The 17234-nt window shown below is 35.0% G+C and overlaps 1 protein-coding gene across 1 annotated transcript in view; it reads right to left on the bottom strand.

Moving 5' to 3' along the window:
- ATRNL1 (attractin like 1) overlaps window positions 1-17234 on the bottom strand; it is a 786695-nt gene that overhangs the window by 688151 nt on the left and 81310 nt on the right. The window contains exon 9 of the mRNA XM_038578888.1: window positions 2316-2499. Coding sequence (XP_038434816.1) covers window positions 2316-2499 — 184 coding nt within the window. The remainder of the gene's footprint in view (window positions 1-2315; window positions 2500-17234) is intronic.

Genomic DNA, 17234 nt, shown 5'->3' with positions numbered 1-17234 from the left:
CCTTAAGTGTGTAGCAAAGTCCATCTTCCTTAGCACACCTGAAGATCCAATTTTGGACCTCTATATTAATCAACAAAAGCTCTGCTCAGTTTTTTAGACAGCTTTCAGTATTTGTAATTATCTAAAGGAAAATAGTTTCACAAAATTCCAATCTTACCCACCTTGACATTCCACCTATCCTAGATCTTGACCCACAAATTCTCACTGCCTTGGTAGTTCTAAAATGCCTAAAAATATGTAATTCCTAATTTTTCTCAGTAAAAATAATATGCCAAAATAATCCATTACACCAATGAAAAAGAACTCCTCCAAACATTTACTAATACCTCAACAAAGCAGCCTATCTACTAAACTATATCTACTAAAAAATGAAACTAGATTATTTTTAAGGTGGTAAAAAATTAAAATCAATCTGTACAATGGATATATATTTGTGATATTTTTAAATTACATATTTGATAAACTTGAAATATATTTTAATTGTTATATGAAAATAAACTTTAAAATTAAGCTAATGAGAAGTATTTACAAAACTTTAAGAATAATAGAAAAGTAATTTTGTATTCACTGATAATTTTACTGATTTTTATTAAAAACAGAACCAGTAAAATATTAAACTATCATATGCACCTATATTTCTAATAAGGTGCTGTAAATAATTTACAAATTATTTTAATAAATTCTCCTAAGGAATAAGTACCCAATGTTATTTGTGCATATATTAAAATTGCCAATATTGATAATATTCTTCTACACAAAAGTTCACTATGGGAAATTTTCAGGAAGGGAAATATATTAAAATCTGAGCAAATCCCATTCAAGTGGTGAGCAACAAGTAACTCTCATTTTGACTTCATTCAAATAATACCCATGGTTCTCTTATCCATTCACATCACAAAAATATGTTAGGCTGACTGATAGTGCTTTAGTCACTAAATCACAATTCCTCTTGCTATCAAAACAAAAAGTGAAGGAGGAAAAGTTAGAAATGTTAAAGCATAAAATAAAATGCAATGGATAAATTATATAAAAAAGTGATTTATTGGTTTTAATATTATAAAAATATAAAGAATAATAATATATTGATTAGACAAAAGGTAATAAAAATTACCAAATCCTCCAAAGGAAAAGTCTTATCTTTTTTAATTCCATCTTTCTTTTCAAATAAAATAAAAATTAGAATGTATGTTTGAAAGTGAAGAGGGTAGAACAAATCAAACTTTGATGAAAAACTATTTCATTCAAACTCATAAAGTAATTCCATGGTAAGAGTTTATAAGAATGTGTATAGTGTCTTAAAACTACAGAATCATTTCCAAGGTTTAACAAAGGTAAATATTTGAGTACAATAAAAATTCTACTTTAAAACTCATATATATATATACATATGTATATATATATACATATATATGTGGAAAACATATAAATGGAAAAAAAAGTGAAAAAATAATAATATTTCAAACATAAAGAGAACATTATGTTTACAAATAGGCAATTCACTAAATAGTAAACACAAATGGCAAATGAATACATAAAAAGATGCTTAGCCACAATAGTAATCTTGAGTATGCACAGTAAGTATCATTAAGATACCATGCAAATCCATTGCAAGTGCAAAAGGAAAATAGCTTCACAGTTACCAAATGTGGGTGGTAATATGAAGAAACAGGGACATTCACACATAGCTGGTGAAGTGTACATTACCACAGTGACTTGAAATGCAAATGGGCAACATGTAGTAAAGTTGAGGATATAAATATCCTCAGACACAACAATTTATGTATATGCCCTACAGAAACTCTTACATATCTGCATGAGAAAACCAGCACAAGCTGTACAGTGTAACACTGTTTATAACAAGGACAAAAATTTACCGAAATGCAGAAGCTTTGCATTTCACAGGAAATTAGATGATGAAACTGAAAAATGCTTTTAAAATTTACAAATTATATTAAAATATGAGTGCAAAGAAAAAAATCATAGAGCAGAAAATATCAAAGCTCAAAGTTACGCTGGTAAGCAAACTTGCTCATCTGAATTGAACATGAGATCAGTACTTATAAGTAATGCATACAGAATAAGTATATCTATGTAATTAGAAAAAGTTTTAAAGTCAGTCACTTAAAGTGATCATGAATACACTGAAAATGTGTTATTTTGTGCCTCTGCTATACAAGAGAATTGTATTAGTTGAAATAAACAGGGAAAAAGGTAAAAATTTTTCCCTGAAAATATTTAATAAACACCACTATTATACGAATATAAAATAAAACAATGGCAAAGTTTCTCATCATATTTTTACCCAATCTACTCACCAAGTCTTAGTGTTAACTTCATACTTATAAAGATCATCTACCAATCCATATTTATTGCCTGGTAATGCTTTATAGCCTCCATGAACATAAATGGACTTTGTTATTTCATCATACACACTGGTATGGCCATATCCACCTTGGACTATAGCTCCTTTAGTTTCTGGAACAAGCCAAGTGTTTGATGCTGTAAGAGAAAGAAGATGAATCATGAAATTTAAGGAGTTTTTAAAAATTAACTAATATGTCACTCAACTACCAATACATAAATTCCAATAGCACATTTTTATGAGTAAAGTATAATTAACATTCACTTAATCAAAAACAATTATTAAATATTTGCTAGTTTACTATGTTAGGTGTTAGACATTGAAGTTGAGTAAGACTGGTCTTTCTGTAGATTAAACTCTGAAAATTGAAAATGCCAAATTTTTGGATGTACAACAGAAAAAGGAAAACTTTATTCTCACACACATTTCTGTATTTGTAAAGAACTCTGAGAAAAAGACTAACAAATAGTTTATGAAAGCCTATTATGTGACAAGCTCTGAATTAGTCACTGATATAGCAAAGATTTAAAACAGATATGATCCTCAACCCTTAGCAATTTTTAGCCCTGTGCTGGTCCTTCATCTCTTCTACAGAGCTGAATGAAAACCTAAACACTAAATTTCCAAGACTCCCTCGACAACTGTATGAACAGGTTTTACCAAGGGGGTACTTGTGAGAGATTAGAAGGTGAAAGTAACAAAGACATTCTACCTTCATCTCTAGCAGCATAACAGGCAGATGCTACAGTGGATAATAGCAGTGTGTGATCTTAAAGTAACAGCAGCAGGGGTAGTGTCTGCTCAATGGCAGCAGTGGAACCTAGAATAGTTCAGTGACAAATGCAATCCTAGGCTTCAGCCTGGGTGTTTGGCAGCTCCCAGATTTCTGGGTGACCCTCTCATTTTGTTGTCTCTAATACTCTTGTTATTATTAACTTCCTATACCTAAATCCCATTCCGCTTAGTATAGCTAAAAGGAACTTATTTCTTACTGCAAATTCACTGATATGATCATCAATCATATGCAAGACATGCTTCTAAGAATATGCAGATAAATAAAACACAGATCCTTGACTTGGAAAATTTCAATTATAAAGAGTAACTTTATAGAAATCTATCATTGGTCTTTAGATATCCACCCAGCCTATACCTCCATCTTCCCACCAACTAGTCATTTAACATTGGTATAGTAAGCATCTCAACTACAAATACTCAAATCAAGTAATAGAAAATAAAGGTGATCTTAAAAATTGCTCACTTTTACATAATTCTAAGGTAATTAAGAAAGTGATACTTCAATGGTCAGAAAATACAGAAGTATCAAAAAGGGTCACTAAGCTAATTTTACTTTGATAAAACTAAATATATATGGAGAAATTTCAGAGCACACTTGTAACTAATAAGTATTACAGTTTGGAGGTAATTTCTAAAAAATGACATTAATAATAACTTACCAGAAATAATCTAATATCCTTTAACCACTTATTAAAGTTCTACTCATCTAACCTAATTGAAGGTTTCCATATTTTTATTCATTCTCTTTTTAATAAAGATAAGTTTGCCTCTTATTTTTAAAAAAATGTAGAAATAGAGGTCTTCAATGTACAAGTGAATATTACCTTCTCTCCCAGCCCACTACCTAGAAGTATTTTCACAATTTAGTTATGTTCAGACTACTTTCAGAATATAGTAATAAATGTTTTTTACACATATACCAAATATATTTAAATTACAAACATGTGCATCCATACCTATAAATACTTGTATCAAAAAATCATCTATTTTACTTTTTTTTCATTAAAACAAATGGGGCATTCTTCCATGACCCATTTATTATTTTTCAACACCTAAATTCCTTTCTATTAAGGATACATAACTTATTTAAATAACTACATCGTGACTCATTTGGGTTTCAATTTGTTCCAAAAACCGATAATGCAATAAACAACCTTGCAATCAGCTCTAATATCATTATCTAATAGAACATATACTATGTCTCAAGAAGTATCTCGTTATTTTATTTAACAATAACCCTTTTACAGGTTTGCTATTGCATTCTCTTCTTTATAGCTGAGGAAATTTAGAGTTAGAAAAACTAAGTACCACACCAAAAGTTTAAAAGTTGATAAGTGGAACAAAATGGTGTAGACTCATTTATTCCTCTTCTCCCCACTAAGTGTGACAGACTCTAGAAATAGTGCAAGAGACAACCAAAGGAGAAATCTGAAAAGTGTAAAGGCAGGTGAATTACAGACTCCAGGACTATAGGATAGGTGTCTCCTTCCCCTCCAACAGAAGGCTATGTAGGCCCAACATTTCTCAGCTCCCCCATCTAGCAAATTAAAGGCAACTCAAGTAGCCTTATTCCTCCTGAAAATTGATCAGGAGTCCTATGGACAACCCAAATGATCCTAGCAGCACCAGTAAGAGGTACCCAGTAAACACTGTTTAAAAATAAGCTGGCAGGGAAAGGGTTCTTCATCCTCCAGATCAAGACTGGAAAAAGAGATCCCACAAGACCAAAGAATGAACCTAAACCTTGACTGCCTGCTAAAACATTTAAATGAGACCCAAAAAGTCTCAATACAATAGACAAATGCCCAGGATACAATTAGAAACAAAAAAATCATTTATCAAAAAAGAAAAAAAAATCATTTATCATACTGAGAACCAGTAAAGTCGCAACTCTAATGAAAAAGACAATCAAGTGATAGTAACTCTAAGATGTTGAAATTGCCTGACAAGCATTTTTAAATAACCATGATAAAAAAAAAAAAAAAATTTGAACAAGCAATTACAAAATCTTTGAAACAACAAATCTCAGCTAAAAAAGAAAGTAACAAAGAAATTTAGGGGAAAAAAGAAAAATGCAGTAACGAACAAAAACTCTATATACAGGCTCAATAGTAGAGTGGAGCTGATAGAAGACAGAATCAGTAAATTTGAGGACAGGTCAATAAAACTTACCCAATCTGAATAATAGAGAAAACAGACTGAAAAAAAAGTCAACAGAATCTCAGAAAGCTTTGAGACGTTAACAGTTGATTCAACATTCATATCATTAAAATCCCAGAAGAGGAAAAAGAGAAAGAAACTGAAAGAGTATTTGAAGAAACAATGAATAAAAACATCTAAATTTTGTACAAGACACAAACCTACAGATTCATGAACATTAAAGATGTCCAAATAGGAAAATTTTAAAGAAATCCACACCATGATACATCATAACAAAATTTATAAAAAGACAAAAAAAAAAAAAAAGATCTTGAAAGCAGCCAGAGAGAAATGACACATTACTTATAGAGGAACATCAATTTGAATAACTATGGATTTCTCATCTGAAACTATAATGGCTGAAAGAAGTAGCACATTTTTCAAGTGCTGAAAAACAAGAACTGTCAGGCATGAATTCTATTCCAGCAAAACTATCCTTCAGGAATTAAGTGGGGGGAAAAAAGAGAGAGAGACTCTTAAATGAGAAGAAAAAGAAAAAACTAAAAATTTTTGAAATATGTCCCTCTCCTGACAGAATGGTTAAAGGAAAATTTTTAAACAGAAGTGAAATAATAAAGGACGGAGTCTCAGGAGGCACCTGGGTGGCTCAGTTTGTTAAGCATCCAACTCTTCATATCAGCTCAGGTCATGATCTCAGGGTTGTGAGACTGAGCCCCATGTAGGGCTCCACGCTGAGCACGGAGCCTGCTTGGGATTCTCTCTCTCCCTCTCCTTTAGCCCCTCTCCTTTCCCACTCATGCACCTCTTTAAAACAACAAAAAAAAGAAGGAATCTTGGAGCATCAGGAAAGAACAACAAATAGTAGAAATATGATTACATACAACAGACTATCCTTCTCCTCTATGAGGTTTATAAATTTTTGATGAAGAAAAAATTATAACATCATGTAATACTGAGACAATGATATTTAAAATTGGAGAAGGTAAAGGGATGTAAATGAAAGCAAAGTTTCCACACTTCACTTGTAGTGGTAAAATGGTGATACTAGTAGACTGTGATAAGTCACATACAAATATATATGACTGCATATTTGTATATATATATTTATTTTTTTAAGTAGATTCTATGCCCAATGTGACCCAAAGATTAAAACCTGAGCTGAGATCAATAGTTGGACGCTGAACCAACTGAGCCACCCAGACGCCAGTCAATGTCTTTTTAACCCAGTGTGATCTCTAAAAAAAACTATACAAAGAGATATATTCAAAAATACTATAAATAAATCAAGAATGGAATTTTAAAAATCATTCAAGTAACCCACTAGCAAAGAGAAACAGAAGCACAAGAAATGGGAAACATAAAGGAAATAAATAATAAAATAACAGAGCATAATACTAATATATCAAAATTACCTTAAATGTGAATGATTCATTTATATAACATTCTTGAAATAACAGAATTCTAGAACTGGAAGACAGATCAATGATTATGAAGGGTTAGAGATGGGAGGTGAGTGAGGGTGAAAGGGTGGTGACTGTGGTCTAAAAGGACAATGTGAAGGAGTTTTATAGTAATATAACTATTCTATAGATATAGATAGATATAATCTTGACTGTGGTGGTGGATACCTGAAACAATATGCAATAAAATTGCACAGAACTAAGCACATACACAAGTGCCAAATACACACACATGCACATACAAATAAGTATAAATGAAACTGGGGAAATCTGAATAACATCAGTGAACTGCATCACTGATGCAGTGTCAATATCTAGGTTGTAATATTGTAATATATTTTTGCAAGAATGACATTTGGGAAATTTTCATAAAGGGTATATAGGATCACCCTGTTATTTCTTACAAGCATATGTGAATCTACAAGGATCTCAAAATAAAAAGGTTAATTAAAAATATATATATTCACCTTACAAGTAATGGGCAGTTCATCATGAAATACAATATTTCACTCAACTACTTGTCAAACATTAAAAATAAATAAAAGTGTAAGACCTATGAGAGAAGTCTATCACTGAAGGCTGTATTCTTAAATACTATAGCAGTATTTCTTAAGAGCTACTCACTAGCAGTTCAATTAAGAACCCACAGGTGGTATGGTAGTTTCAGATGAAAAATTAAAGAAATAATCTTGTTCAGATACAGGTGATAAACTCAAAATGTAAAATTAATTATGATCCATATCTCATTATATTTTTATTATTTTTATATTTGGAAGCATGTACATATTACTACAAGGAACCAATTTTCCTGGGTAAACAAAGTAAAAACACTGGTCATCTCAGAAAAAGCATTACATATCATTTGTATGTTATTATTTGCATATGCATGAATTTTGCTTTAACGTAGTAATGTGCTCTATCTTATCCCCAATTTATAATGAATCACTGATACAAAAGTAGTTCCTTAGGGAAGAGATATTGATAATAACAGATACATGGAATAGTTCATAACAATTTTATAAAAGTCAGAAGCAAAAATGACTCAAGTATTCCAAACCTTCTTTATTAGGCCATGATGGAATAATCTAGAGAGTACTGAATTACCTGCCATAAACAACTTAAACAGGAAGAGAAACTGCAAACAGATTCTGATTATCTTACTGGATTAAGAAAACAAAGATCAGAAAAAAAAAAAAAAAAACAGCTAGAATTTGTAGATGAGGTAGCTGTACACTGAGAAAGCTCAAGAGATCTGCAGAAGATTCCCTCAAGTCCTAAGCTGATCTGCATACACATAAGAAAAAAATACTTGAAGCCATGTAAAGAACCAAAAAATTAGCAGGCTGAACAACTCTTAGATCTCACACATGCCAGGAATAGTTGTGCTCTTAGCAGACACAAAAGAAAGACCTAATAGAACAGGAGGCATTAGGTAAAGTCTTGAAAGGGGCTGTAATACTGGAATAAATTAGCTATAAACTCAAGGTTACTCTGGATTCCCTCCTACTAACATAGAAGTAATCCTCCAAAATGCTTAAACGGTGCCACATAACCTAATTATATGTCAATCCAAAGTCCAATATTCTTTAAAAGGACACAAGAAAATCCAGCAGCCAAGATGATAAAAATATACAATATTCAGAATACATTTAAAAATTAATGGACAAAGGAAATATGGCCCACAACAAGAAAAAAATCAGTCAACAGAAGGTGACCCAGAAATAGCACAAAAGATAAAATTAGCTGAAAAGAATGTGTTAAAAGCTACTGCAAATATATTCAAATATATTCAGTAATGTTACAGAAAACGTGAACATGATAAGAGAGAAAGAGAAGATAAAAAAGACAGAAATAGAACTCCTAGAAATGGAAAATATAATATCTGACTGTAAAATACATTGAGTAGAATTAAGACATTTAGACATTTTATGAGAAAAAAACATTGAACTTAAGATATAGAAATAAAAGCTATCTGAAAAGAAGCAATTCAGTCAAATAACCCTGAAAAACCCTGAACCTGGAGCCTGTAGGAAAATATTAAAGTAGTCTAATCCACTGTGATAAGAGTTCCAGAAATGTAGCAGTGATGGGTGGACAGAAATAATGTTTTAAGAAATAATTTCTCAAGTTCACAGAAATCCATAAATCCATAAAACCAAGATCAATGAAATATAAGTAGGAAAAAATACAGAAAGAAATAAAGAAACCCACAACAAGGAACATCATGAAGTAATAAAAATGTACAAGCTAAAGAACAAAAATAAGAATTACAACTAACTTGTCAGAAAGAATGTAAGTCAGAAGACAATAAAGTCTCATATTTTTAAACTACTCAGAAGGGGAAAAAAAACTATCAACGTAGAATTCTCTATCAAAAGCAAAAAATAATTAACAAGGTAGAATTCTATACCCAACAAAGTATTTTCCAAAAATGAAATAAAACTTTTTCAGACAAAAAAAAAGAAAAGAAAAGAAAAGAAAGATATCCAGACTTGCCCTACAAAAAATAGCAAAGGAAGTTCTTCAAGGTGAATGAACATAACAGTTGATATCAGATAGAATCTGGATTTATATACAAGAATGAAGGCTGCAGGAAGAGTGATATGTAGGTACATATAAAAGACATAATATCTCCTTTTTTGTCTCCCTAAAATGATAACTTACTTTCTAAAAAAGCACAACAGTTTACGATGGTGTTCATGAGATGTAATATTAGCACAAAGTAAAAGAGGAGAAATTCAGAGGTTCTAACCTTATATGTGAAGTGTTAGAACTTCATTTTAAGATAGATTCTGATAAGTTAAAAATGTATATTATAACTCCTAGAGCAACCTCAACAAAAAATTTTTTAGAAGGTATAGTTAATATATTAATGGTCCTATAGTTCTAGAAGCTGAGGCAATCACAAACAGGATAAATTGAAAGAAATCTACACCTAAACACATCACGATCAAGCTGCTGAAAACTAAAAATGATCAAAATATCTCAGAAGTGGTTAGAGAAAGACAAATTACAAGTTCAAATGACTGTGGTTTTCATTCTAAGAAACCATGGAGGGACTCCTGGGTGGCTCAGCGGTTTAGCGCCTGCCTTTGGCTCAGGGCATGATCCTGGAGTCCCAGGATCGAGTCCCGCATCAGGTTCCCTGCCTGGAGCCTGCTTCTCCCTCTGCCTTTGTCTCTGCCTCTCTCTCTCTTTCTTTCTGTGTCTCTCATAAATAAATAAATAAATAAATAAATAAATCAATCAATCAATCAATCAATCAATCAAACAAACCACGGAAGCCAGAAGGAAGTGCCCAACACTTTTTAAAATGCCAAAAAATAACTAACTCAGAACTCCATGACAAGCAAAACCATTCTTCAGGGATGACTGTGAAATAAAGAGATTCCCAGATACAGAAAAACCAAGATGATCCATATCCAGCAGACTACTCTAAAAGAAATGCTAAAGAAGCCATTCAAACAAAAGATGTTAGCAGAAATGGTAACAGAAGATAACTTGGAATGAAAGTGGACAATTTATTTTAGGGACCTGAAAATTCTAATTGCATAAATACATAATAACAAAACATCTAAATGTATGAAGCAAAAATTGATAGAACCAAAGAATTACATACATAAATCCACAACCATAAATGGAGGTTTCTTCATTAGTCTTTCAATAACTAAGGAATATACTAAAGAAAATAATGGTAAGGATATAGAAGACTTGAACAACTCCAACCACCATCATGCATTTGGCATTCAAAGAATGTCCTACCCAACTGCAGCAGAAGACACATCCATTTTAATTGACCATATTCACCAAGTCAGACCATATTCACCAAGTCAGACCATATTCGCAGTCAGATGATAAGACTCACAAAAATTTTAATAGCAAAAAAATATAGTTTCTGACAATAACTAAATGAAATAAGAAATAATGACAAGAAAGATATCTGAAAAATCTTCATCTATTTGGATTAAACTCAATACTACTAAATAACCTAGGAGCCAGAGGAAAAAAGTCACCAAGAAACTTAGAAAATATTTTGAATTTTTTTGAATTAAATGGAAACAAAAATACATTTCAAAATATGCAGGAGACAGCTTAACCAGTGCTTAAGCTATCATTCTCAAGTGAATAAGAGAATATAATTAATGACTTCATGACAATATTTTTAACACCTTTAAATGATATGGGCAAACTTCACACAAACTACCAAAGCTCATTCATTAAAAAAAATGGGTAATTTGAACAACTCTAACATTTATTAAAGAAAATAAATGCAATAGTCAAAATCTTTCTGATAAAGAAAGCTCATGAAGAAAAAATGATCTTCTCAATAGACGCATAAAAATTTAACATCATTAATGAAAAAGACTCCTGGCAAACAAGGAATAGAAGTGGATTTCCTTGACCACATAAAAGTTACCTACAAAATGTACCACTAACATAATAATTAAAAGACTGGCACTTTTCCTCCTAAAACAGGAAAAAACGGCAGAAATAGCTACTTTCACTACTCCTACTCAGTACTGTACTAGAGATATTACCACTGCAATACAAAGAAGATAAGTAAAAGGTATGTAGTTTGAAAAGGAATAAGTAAACAACATTTATTAGCACGGTTTTAACACATGATCATCTATGTAGAAAATAAGGACTCTACAAAAAGCCACAAGAATTAAGAAGCGTGTTTAGCAAAATTGCAGGATAGCAGTTCAATATGAAAAATCAATTGTTTTGCCATATATTAGCAATCAACAATTGTAAGTTGAAATTTTAAGTGCCATTTACAGGCAAACATGACACTCACTATACTACACAAATACGTGAAAAACACCATTTACAATAACATAAAAATTTTAAATATTTAGGTATAAATTCTGCAAACTATGTGCGATACCAGCACACTAAAAACTGTAAAACAGTGCTGAAAAATTTAAAGACGACCTAAATAAATACTGAAATATACCACATCCATGAGTTAGAAAAACCAATATTATTAAATTTTCCCCTCTGTATATGTATTTCAACCACAATTAATATCCCTACAAGCTTTTTTTTTTTAAGAAATTGACAAACTGATTCTAAATCTTATATGGTAGCATAAAGTATGTAGAATAATCCAAATTTTTTTGAAAAATAGAAAAAATAACATAGTACTTATACTGCTTCCAATATAAAGCTACAGCAATCAATAAACTGTGGTTGTGGTGAAAACATAATATATCAATGGATCAAAATAGAGTCCAAAGATTAACTCATATGGTCAACTCATTTTTCAATACATTTACCAAGGTAGTTCAACAGAGAAAGGAAAAACTTTTCAACAAATGTTACTGGGAAATTTCAGTATTTATTAAACAAACAAACAAAACCTCAGCCCTTACTTCATACCACATATGAAAACTAACTCAAATAGATGAAAGACATGAAGATAAGAGCCAAAACTATAAACAGTTAGTAGAAAAATGTAAGAGAAAAACTGTTGTGACCTTGACAAAGATCTCTAAGGATACAAAAACCACACACCATAAAAATTAATAAATTATATATTTTATCCAAATTTAGAATCTCTATTTTTAAAAGACACTGTAAAGAAGAAATGCATATTTTTTAGAAACTTTTAAAAAGCAAAACCCGAAAGACAATGAATTACATATCAATATAAAGAAAGGGAGAGGGGAGGGGCAAGACGGCGGAAGAGTAGGGTCTCCAAATCACCTGCCTCCACCAAATTACCTAGAAAACCTTCCAATCATCCTGAAAATCTACGAATTCGGCCTGAGATTTAAAGAGAGACCAGCTGGAATGCTACAGTGAGAAGAGTTCGCGCTTCTATCAAGGTAGGAAGACGGGGAAAAAGAGATAAAGAAACAAAAGGCCTCCAAGGGGGAGGGGCCCCGCGAGGAGCCGGGCTGAGGCCGGGGCGAGTGTCCGCAGGACAGGAGAGCCCCGTCCCGGAGGAGCAGGAGCTGCACCGACCTTCCCGGGGGAAAGGGACTCGCGGGGAGGTGGAGCAGGACCCAGGAGGGCGAGGATGCCCTGGGCTCCCGGGGACATTAACAGACACCTGCGCCCCGGGAGAGTGCGCCGAGCTCCCTAAGGGCTGCAGCGCGGGCGGCGGGACCCGGCGGGACATGGAGCAGCTGAAGGGGCTCGGGCGGCGGCTCCGCGGAGGGGGCTGCGGGGCGGGAGCAGCTCGGAGGGGCTCGGGCAGAGGAAGAGGCTCCGTGCGGAGGGGGCTGCGCGGTTCCAGGAGCTGCTCGGAGGGGCTCGGGCGGCGGCTCCGCGGAGGGGGCTGCGGGCGGGAGCGCGAATCCACCAGCGCAGGCTCCGGAGCACAGGGCGCCGGGACACAGCCCAGGATCCGGCCTCCCCCGGGACAGGCAGAGGCCGGGAGGGTCCAGGACAGCAAGGACGCTCCTGCCCCAGCTGAGCACATCAGCGGCCCCGCCCGGAGCCTCCAGCCCTGCAGACGGAGAGCCCCGGAGTTCCTGCGGGGGCTGAATCCAGGGCTCCAGACCTGGCCCCGCCACTGGGGCTGTTCCTCCTGTGGCCTCCCGGGGTAAACAACCCCCACTGAGCCCTGCACCAGGCGGGGGCACGGCAGCTCCCCCAAGTGCTAACACCTGAAAATCAGCACAGCAGGCCCCTCCCCCAGAACACCAGCTAGACTGACTGACAACTTCCAGGGGAAGCCAAGGGACTTAAAGTACACAGAATCAGAAGATACTCCCCCGTGGTTGGGTTTTTTTTTTGTTGTTGTTCTGTTTTGTTTTGTTTTGTTTTTTGATTTGTTTCCTTCCCCCACCCCCCTTATTTCTCCTTTCTTTTTCTTTCTCTTCTTCTTCCCCCTTTTTTTTTCTTTTTCGTTTTTTTTTCTTCCCTTTTCTTTTCTCTTTCTCTTTTCTTTCCTTCTTTCTCTCCTCTCTTTTTCTCCTTTTCCCAATACAACATGCTTTTGGCCACTCTGCACTGAGCAAAATGACTAGAAGGAAAACCTCACCTCAAAAGAAAGAATCAGAAACAGTCCTCTCTCCCACAGAGTTACAAAATCTGGATTACAATTCAATGTCAGAAAGCCAATTCAGAAGCACTATTATACAGCTACTGGTGGCTCTAGAAAAAAGCATAAAGGACTCAAGAGACTTCATGACTGCAGAATTTAGAGCTAATCAGGCAGAAATTAAAAATCAATTGAATGAGATGCAATCCAAACTAGAAGTCCTAACGACGAGGGTTAACGAGGTGGAAGAACGAATGAGTGACATAGAAGACAAGTTGATAGCAAAGAGGGAAACTGAGGAAAAAAGAGACAAACAATTAAAAGACCATGAAGATAGATTAAGGGAAATAAACGACAGCCTGAGGAAGAAAAACCTACGTTTAATTGGTGTTCCCGAGGGCGCCGAAAGGGACAGAGGGCCAGAATATGTATTTGAACAAATTCTAGCTGAAAACTTTCCTAATCTGGGAAGGGAAACAGGCATTCAGATCCAGGAAATAGAGAGATCCCCCCCTAAAATCAATAAAAACCGTTCAACACCTCGACATTTAATAGTGAAGCTTGCAAATTCCAAAGATAAGGAGAAGATCCTTAAAGCAGCAAGAGACAAGAAATCCCTGACTTTTATGGGGAGGAGTATTAGGGTAACAGCAGACCTCTCCACAGAGACCTGGCAGGCCAGAAAGGGCTGGCAGGATATATTCAGGGTCCTAAATGAGAAGAACATGCAACCAAGAATACTTTATCCAGCAAGGCTCTCATTCAAAATGGAAGGAGAGATAAAGAGCTTCCAAGACAGGCAGCAACTAAAAGAATATGTGACCTCCAAACCAGCTCTGCAAGAAATTTTAAGGGGGACTCTTAAAATTCCCCTTTAAGAAGAAGTTCAGTGGAACAATCCACAAAAACAAGGACTGAATAGATTTCATGATGACACTAAACTCATATCTCTCAATAGTAACTCTGAATGTGAACGGGCTTAATGACCCCATCAAAAGGCACAGGGTTTCAGACTGGATAAAAAAGCGGGACCCATCTATTTGCTGTCTACAAGAGACTCATTTTAGACAGAAGGACACCTACAGCCTGAAAATAAAAGGTTGGAGAACCATTTACCATTCGAATGGTCCTCAAAAGAAAGCAGGGGTAGCCATCCTTATATCAGATAAACTAAAATTTACCCCAAAGACTGTAGTGAGAGATGAAGAGGGACACTATATCATACTTAAAGGATCTATTCAACAAGAGGACTTAACAATCCTCAATATATATGCCCCGAATGTGGGAGCTGCCAAATATATAAATCAATTATTAACCAAAGTGAAGAAATACTTAGATAATAATACACTTATACTTGGTGACTTCAATCTAGCTCTTTCTATACTCGATAGGTCTTCTAAGCACAACATCTCCAAAGAAACGAGAGCTTTAAATGATACACTGGACCAGATGGATTTCACAGATATCTACAGAACTTTACATCCAAACTCAACTGAATACACATTCTTCTCAAGTGCACATGGAACTTTCTCCAGAATAGACCACATATTGGGTCACAAATCGGGTCTGAACCGATACCAAAAGATTGGGATTGTCCCCTGCATATTCTCAGACCATAATGCCTTGAAATTAGAACTAAATCACAACAAGAAGTTTGGAAGGACCTCAAACACGTGGAGGTTAAGGACCATCCTGCTAAAAGATGAAAGGGTCAACCAGGAAATTAAGGAAGAATTAAAAAGATTCATGGAAACTAATGAGAATGAAGATACAACCGTTCAAAAACTTTGGGATGCAGCAAAAGCAGTCCTAAGGGAGAAATACATCGCAATACAAGCATCCATTCAAAAACTGGAAAGAACTCAAATACAAAAGCTAACCTTACACATAAAGGAGCTAGAGAAAAAACAGCAAATAGATCCTACACCCAAGAGAAGAAGGGAGTTAATAAAGATTCGAGCAGAACTCAACGAAATCGAGACCAGAAGAACTGTGGAACAGATCAACAGAACCAGGAGTTGGTTCTTTGAAAGAATTAATAAGATAGATAAACCATTAGCCAGCCTTATTAAAAAGAAGAGAGAGAAGACTCAAATTAATAAAATCATGAATGAGAAAGGAGAGATCACTACCAACACCAAGGAAATACAAACGATTTTAAAAACATATTATGAACAGCTATACGCCAATAAATTAGGCAATCTAGAAGAAATGGACGCATTCCTGGAAAGCCACAAACTACCAAAACTGGAACAGGAAGAAATAGAAAACCTGAACAGGCCAATAACCAGGGAGGAAATTGAAGCAGTCATCAAAAACCTCCCAAGACACAAGAGTCCAGGGCCAGATGGCTTCCCAGGGGAATTTTATCAAACGGTTAAAGAAGAAACCATACCTATTCTCCTAAAGCTGTTTGGAAAGATAGAAAGAGATGGAGTACTTCCAAATTCGTTCTATGAGGCCAGCATCACCTTAATTCCAAAACCAGACAAAGACCCCACCAAAAAGGAGAATTACAGACCAATATCCCTGATGAACATGGATGCAAAAATTCTCAACAAGATACTGGCCAATAGGATCCAACAATACATTAAGAAAATTATTCACCATGACCAAGTAGGATTTATCCCTGGGACACAAGGCTGTTTCAACACCCGTAAAACAATCAATGTGATTCATCATATCAGCAAGAGAAAAACCAAGAACCATATGATCCTCTCATTAGATGCAGAGAAAGCATTTGACAAAATACAGCATCCATTCCTGATCAAAACTCTTCAGAGTGTAGGGATAGAGGGAACATTCCTCGACATCTTAAAAGCCATCTATGAAAAGCCCACAGCAAATATCATTCTCAATGGGGAAGCACTGGTAGCCTTTCCCCTAAGATCAGGAACAAGACAGGGAGGTCCACTCTCACCACTGCTATTCAACATAGTACTGGAAGTCCTAGCCTCAGCAATCAGACAACAAAAAGACATTAAAGGCATTCAGATTGGCAAAGAAGAAGTCAAACTCTCCCTCTTCGCCGATGACATGATACTCTACATAGAAAACACAAAAGTCTCCACCCCAAGATTGCTAGAACTCATACAGCAATTCGGTAGCATGGCAGGATACAAAATCAATGCCCAGAAGTCAGTGGCATTTCTATACACTAACAATGAGACTGAAGAAAGAGAAATTAAGGAGTCAATCCCATTTACAATTGCACCCAAAAGCATAAGATACCTAGGAATAAACCTAACCAAAGATGTAAAGGATCTATACCCTCAAAACTATAGAACACTTCTGAAAGAAATTGAGGAAGACACAAAGAGATGGAAAAATATTCCATGCTCATGGATTGGCAGAATTAATATTGTGAAAATGTCCATGTTACCCAGGGCAATATACACGTTTAATGCAATCCCTATCAAAATACCATGGACTTTCTTCAGAGAGTTAGAACAAATTATTT

This window comes from Canis lupus, chromosome 28 (genome assembly GCF_011100685.1).
Source record: "Canis lupus familiaris isolate Mischka breed German Shepherd chromosome 28, alternate assembly UU_Cfam_GSD_1.0, whole genome shotgun sequence".
In the NCBI taxonomy this organism is placed as follows: domain Eukaryota; kingdom Metazoa; phylum Chordata; class Mammalia; order Carnivora; family Canidae; genus Canis; species Canis lupus.
This window is presented reverse-complemented; position numbering and strand designations above follow the sequence as displayed.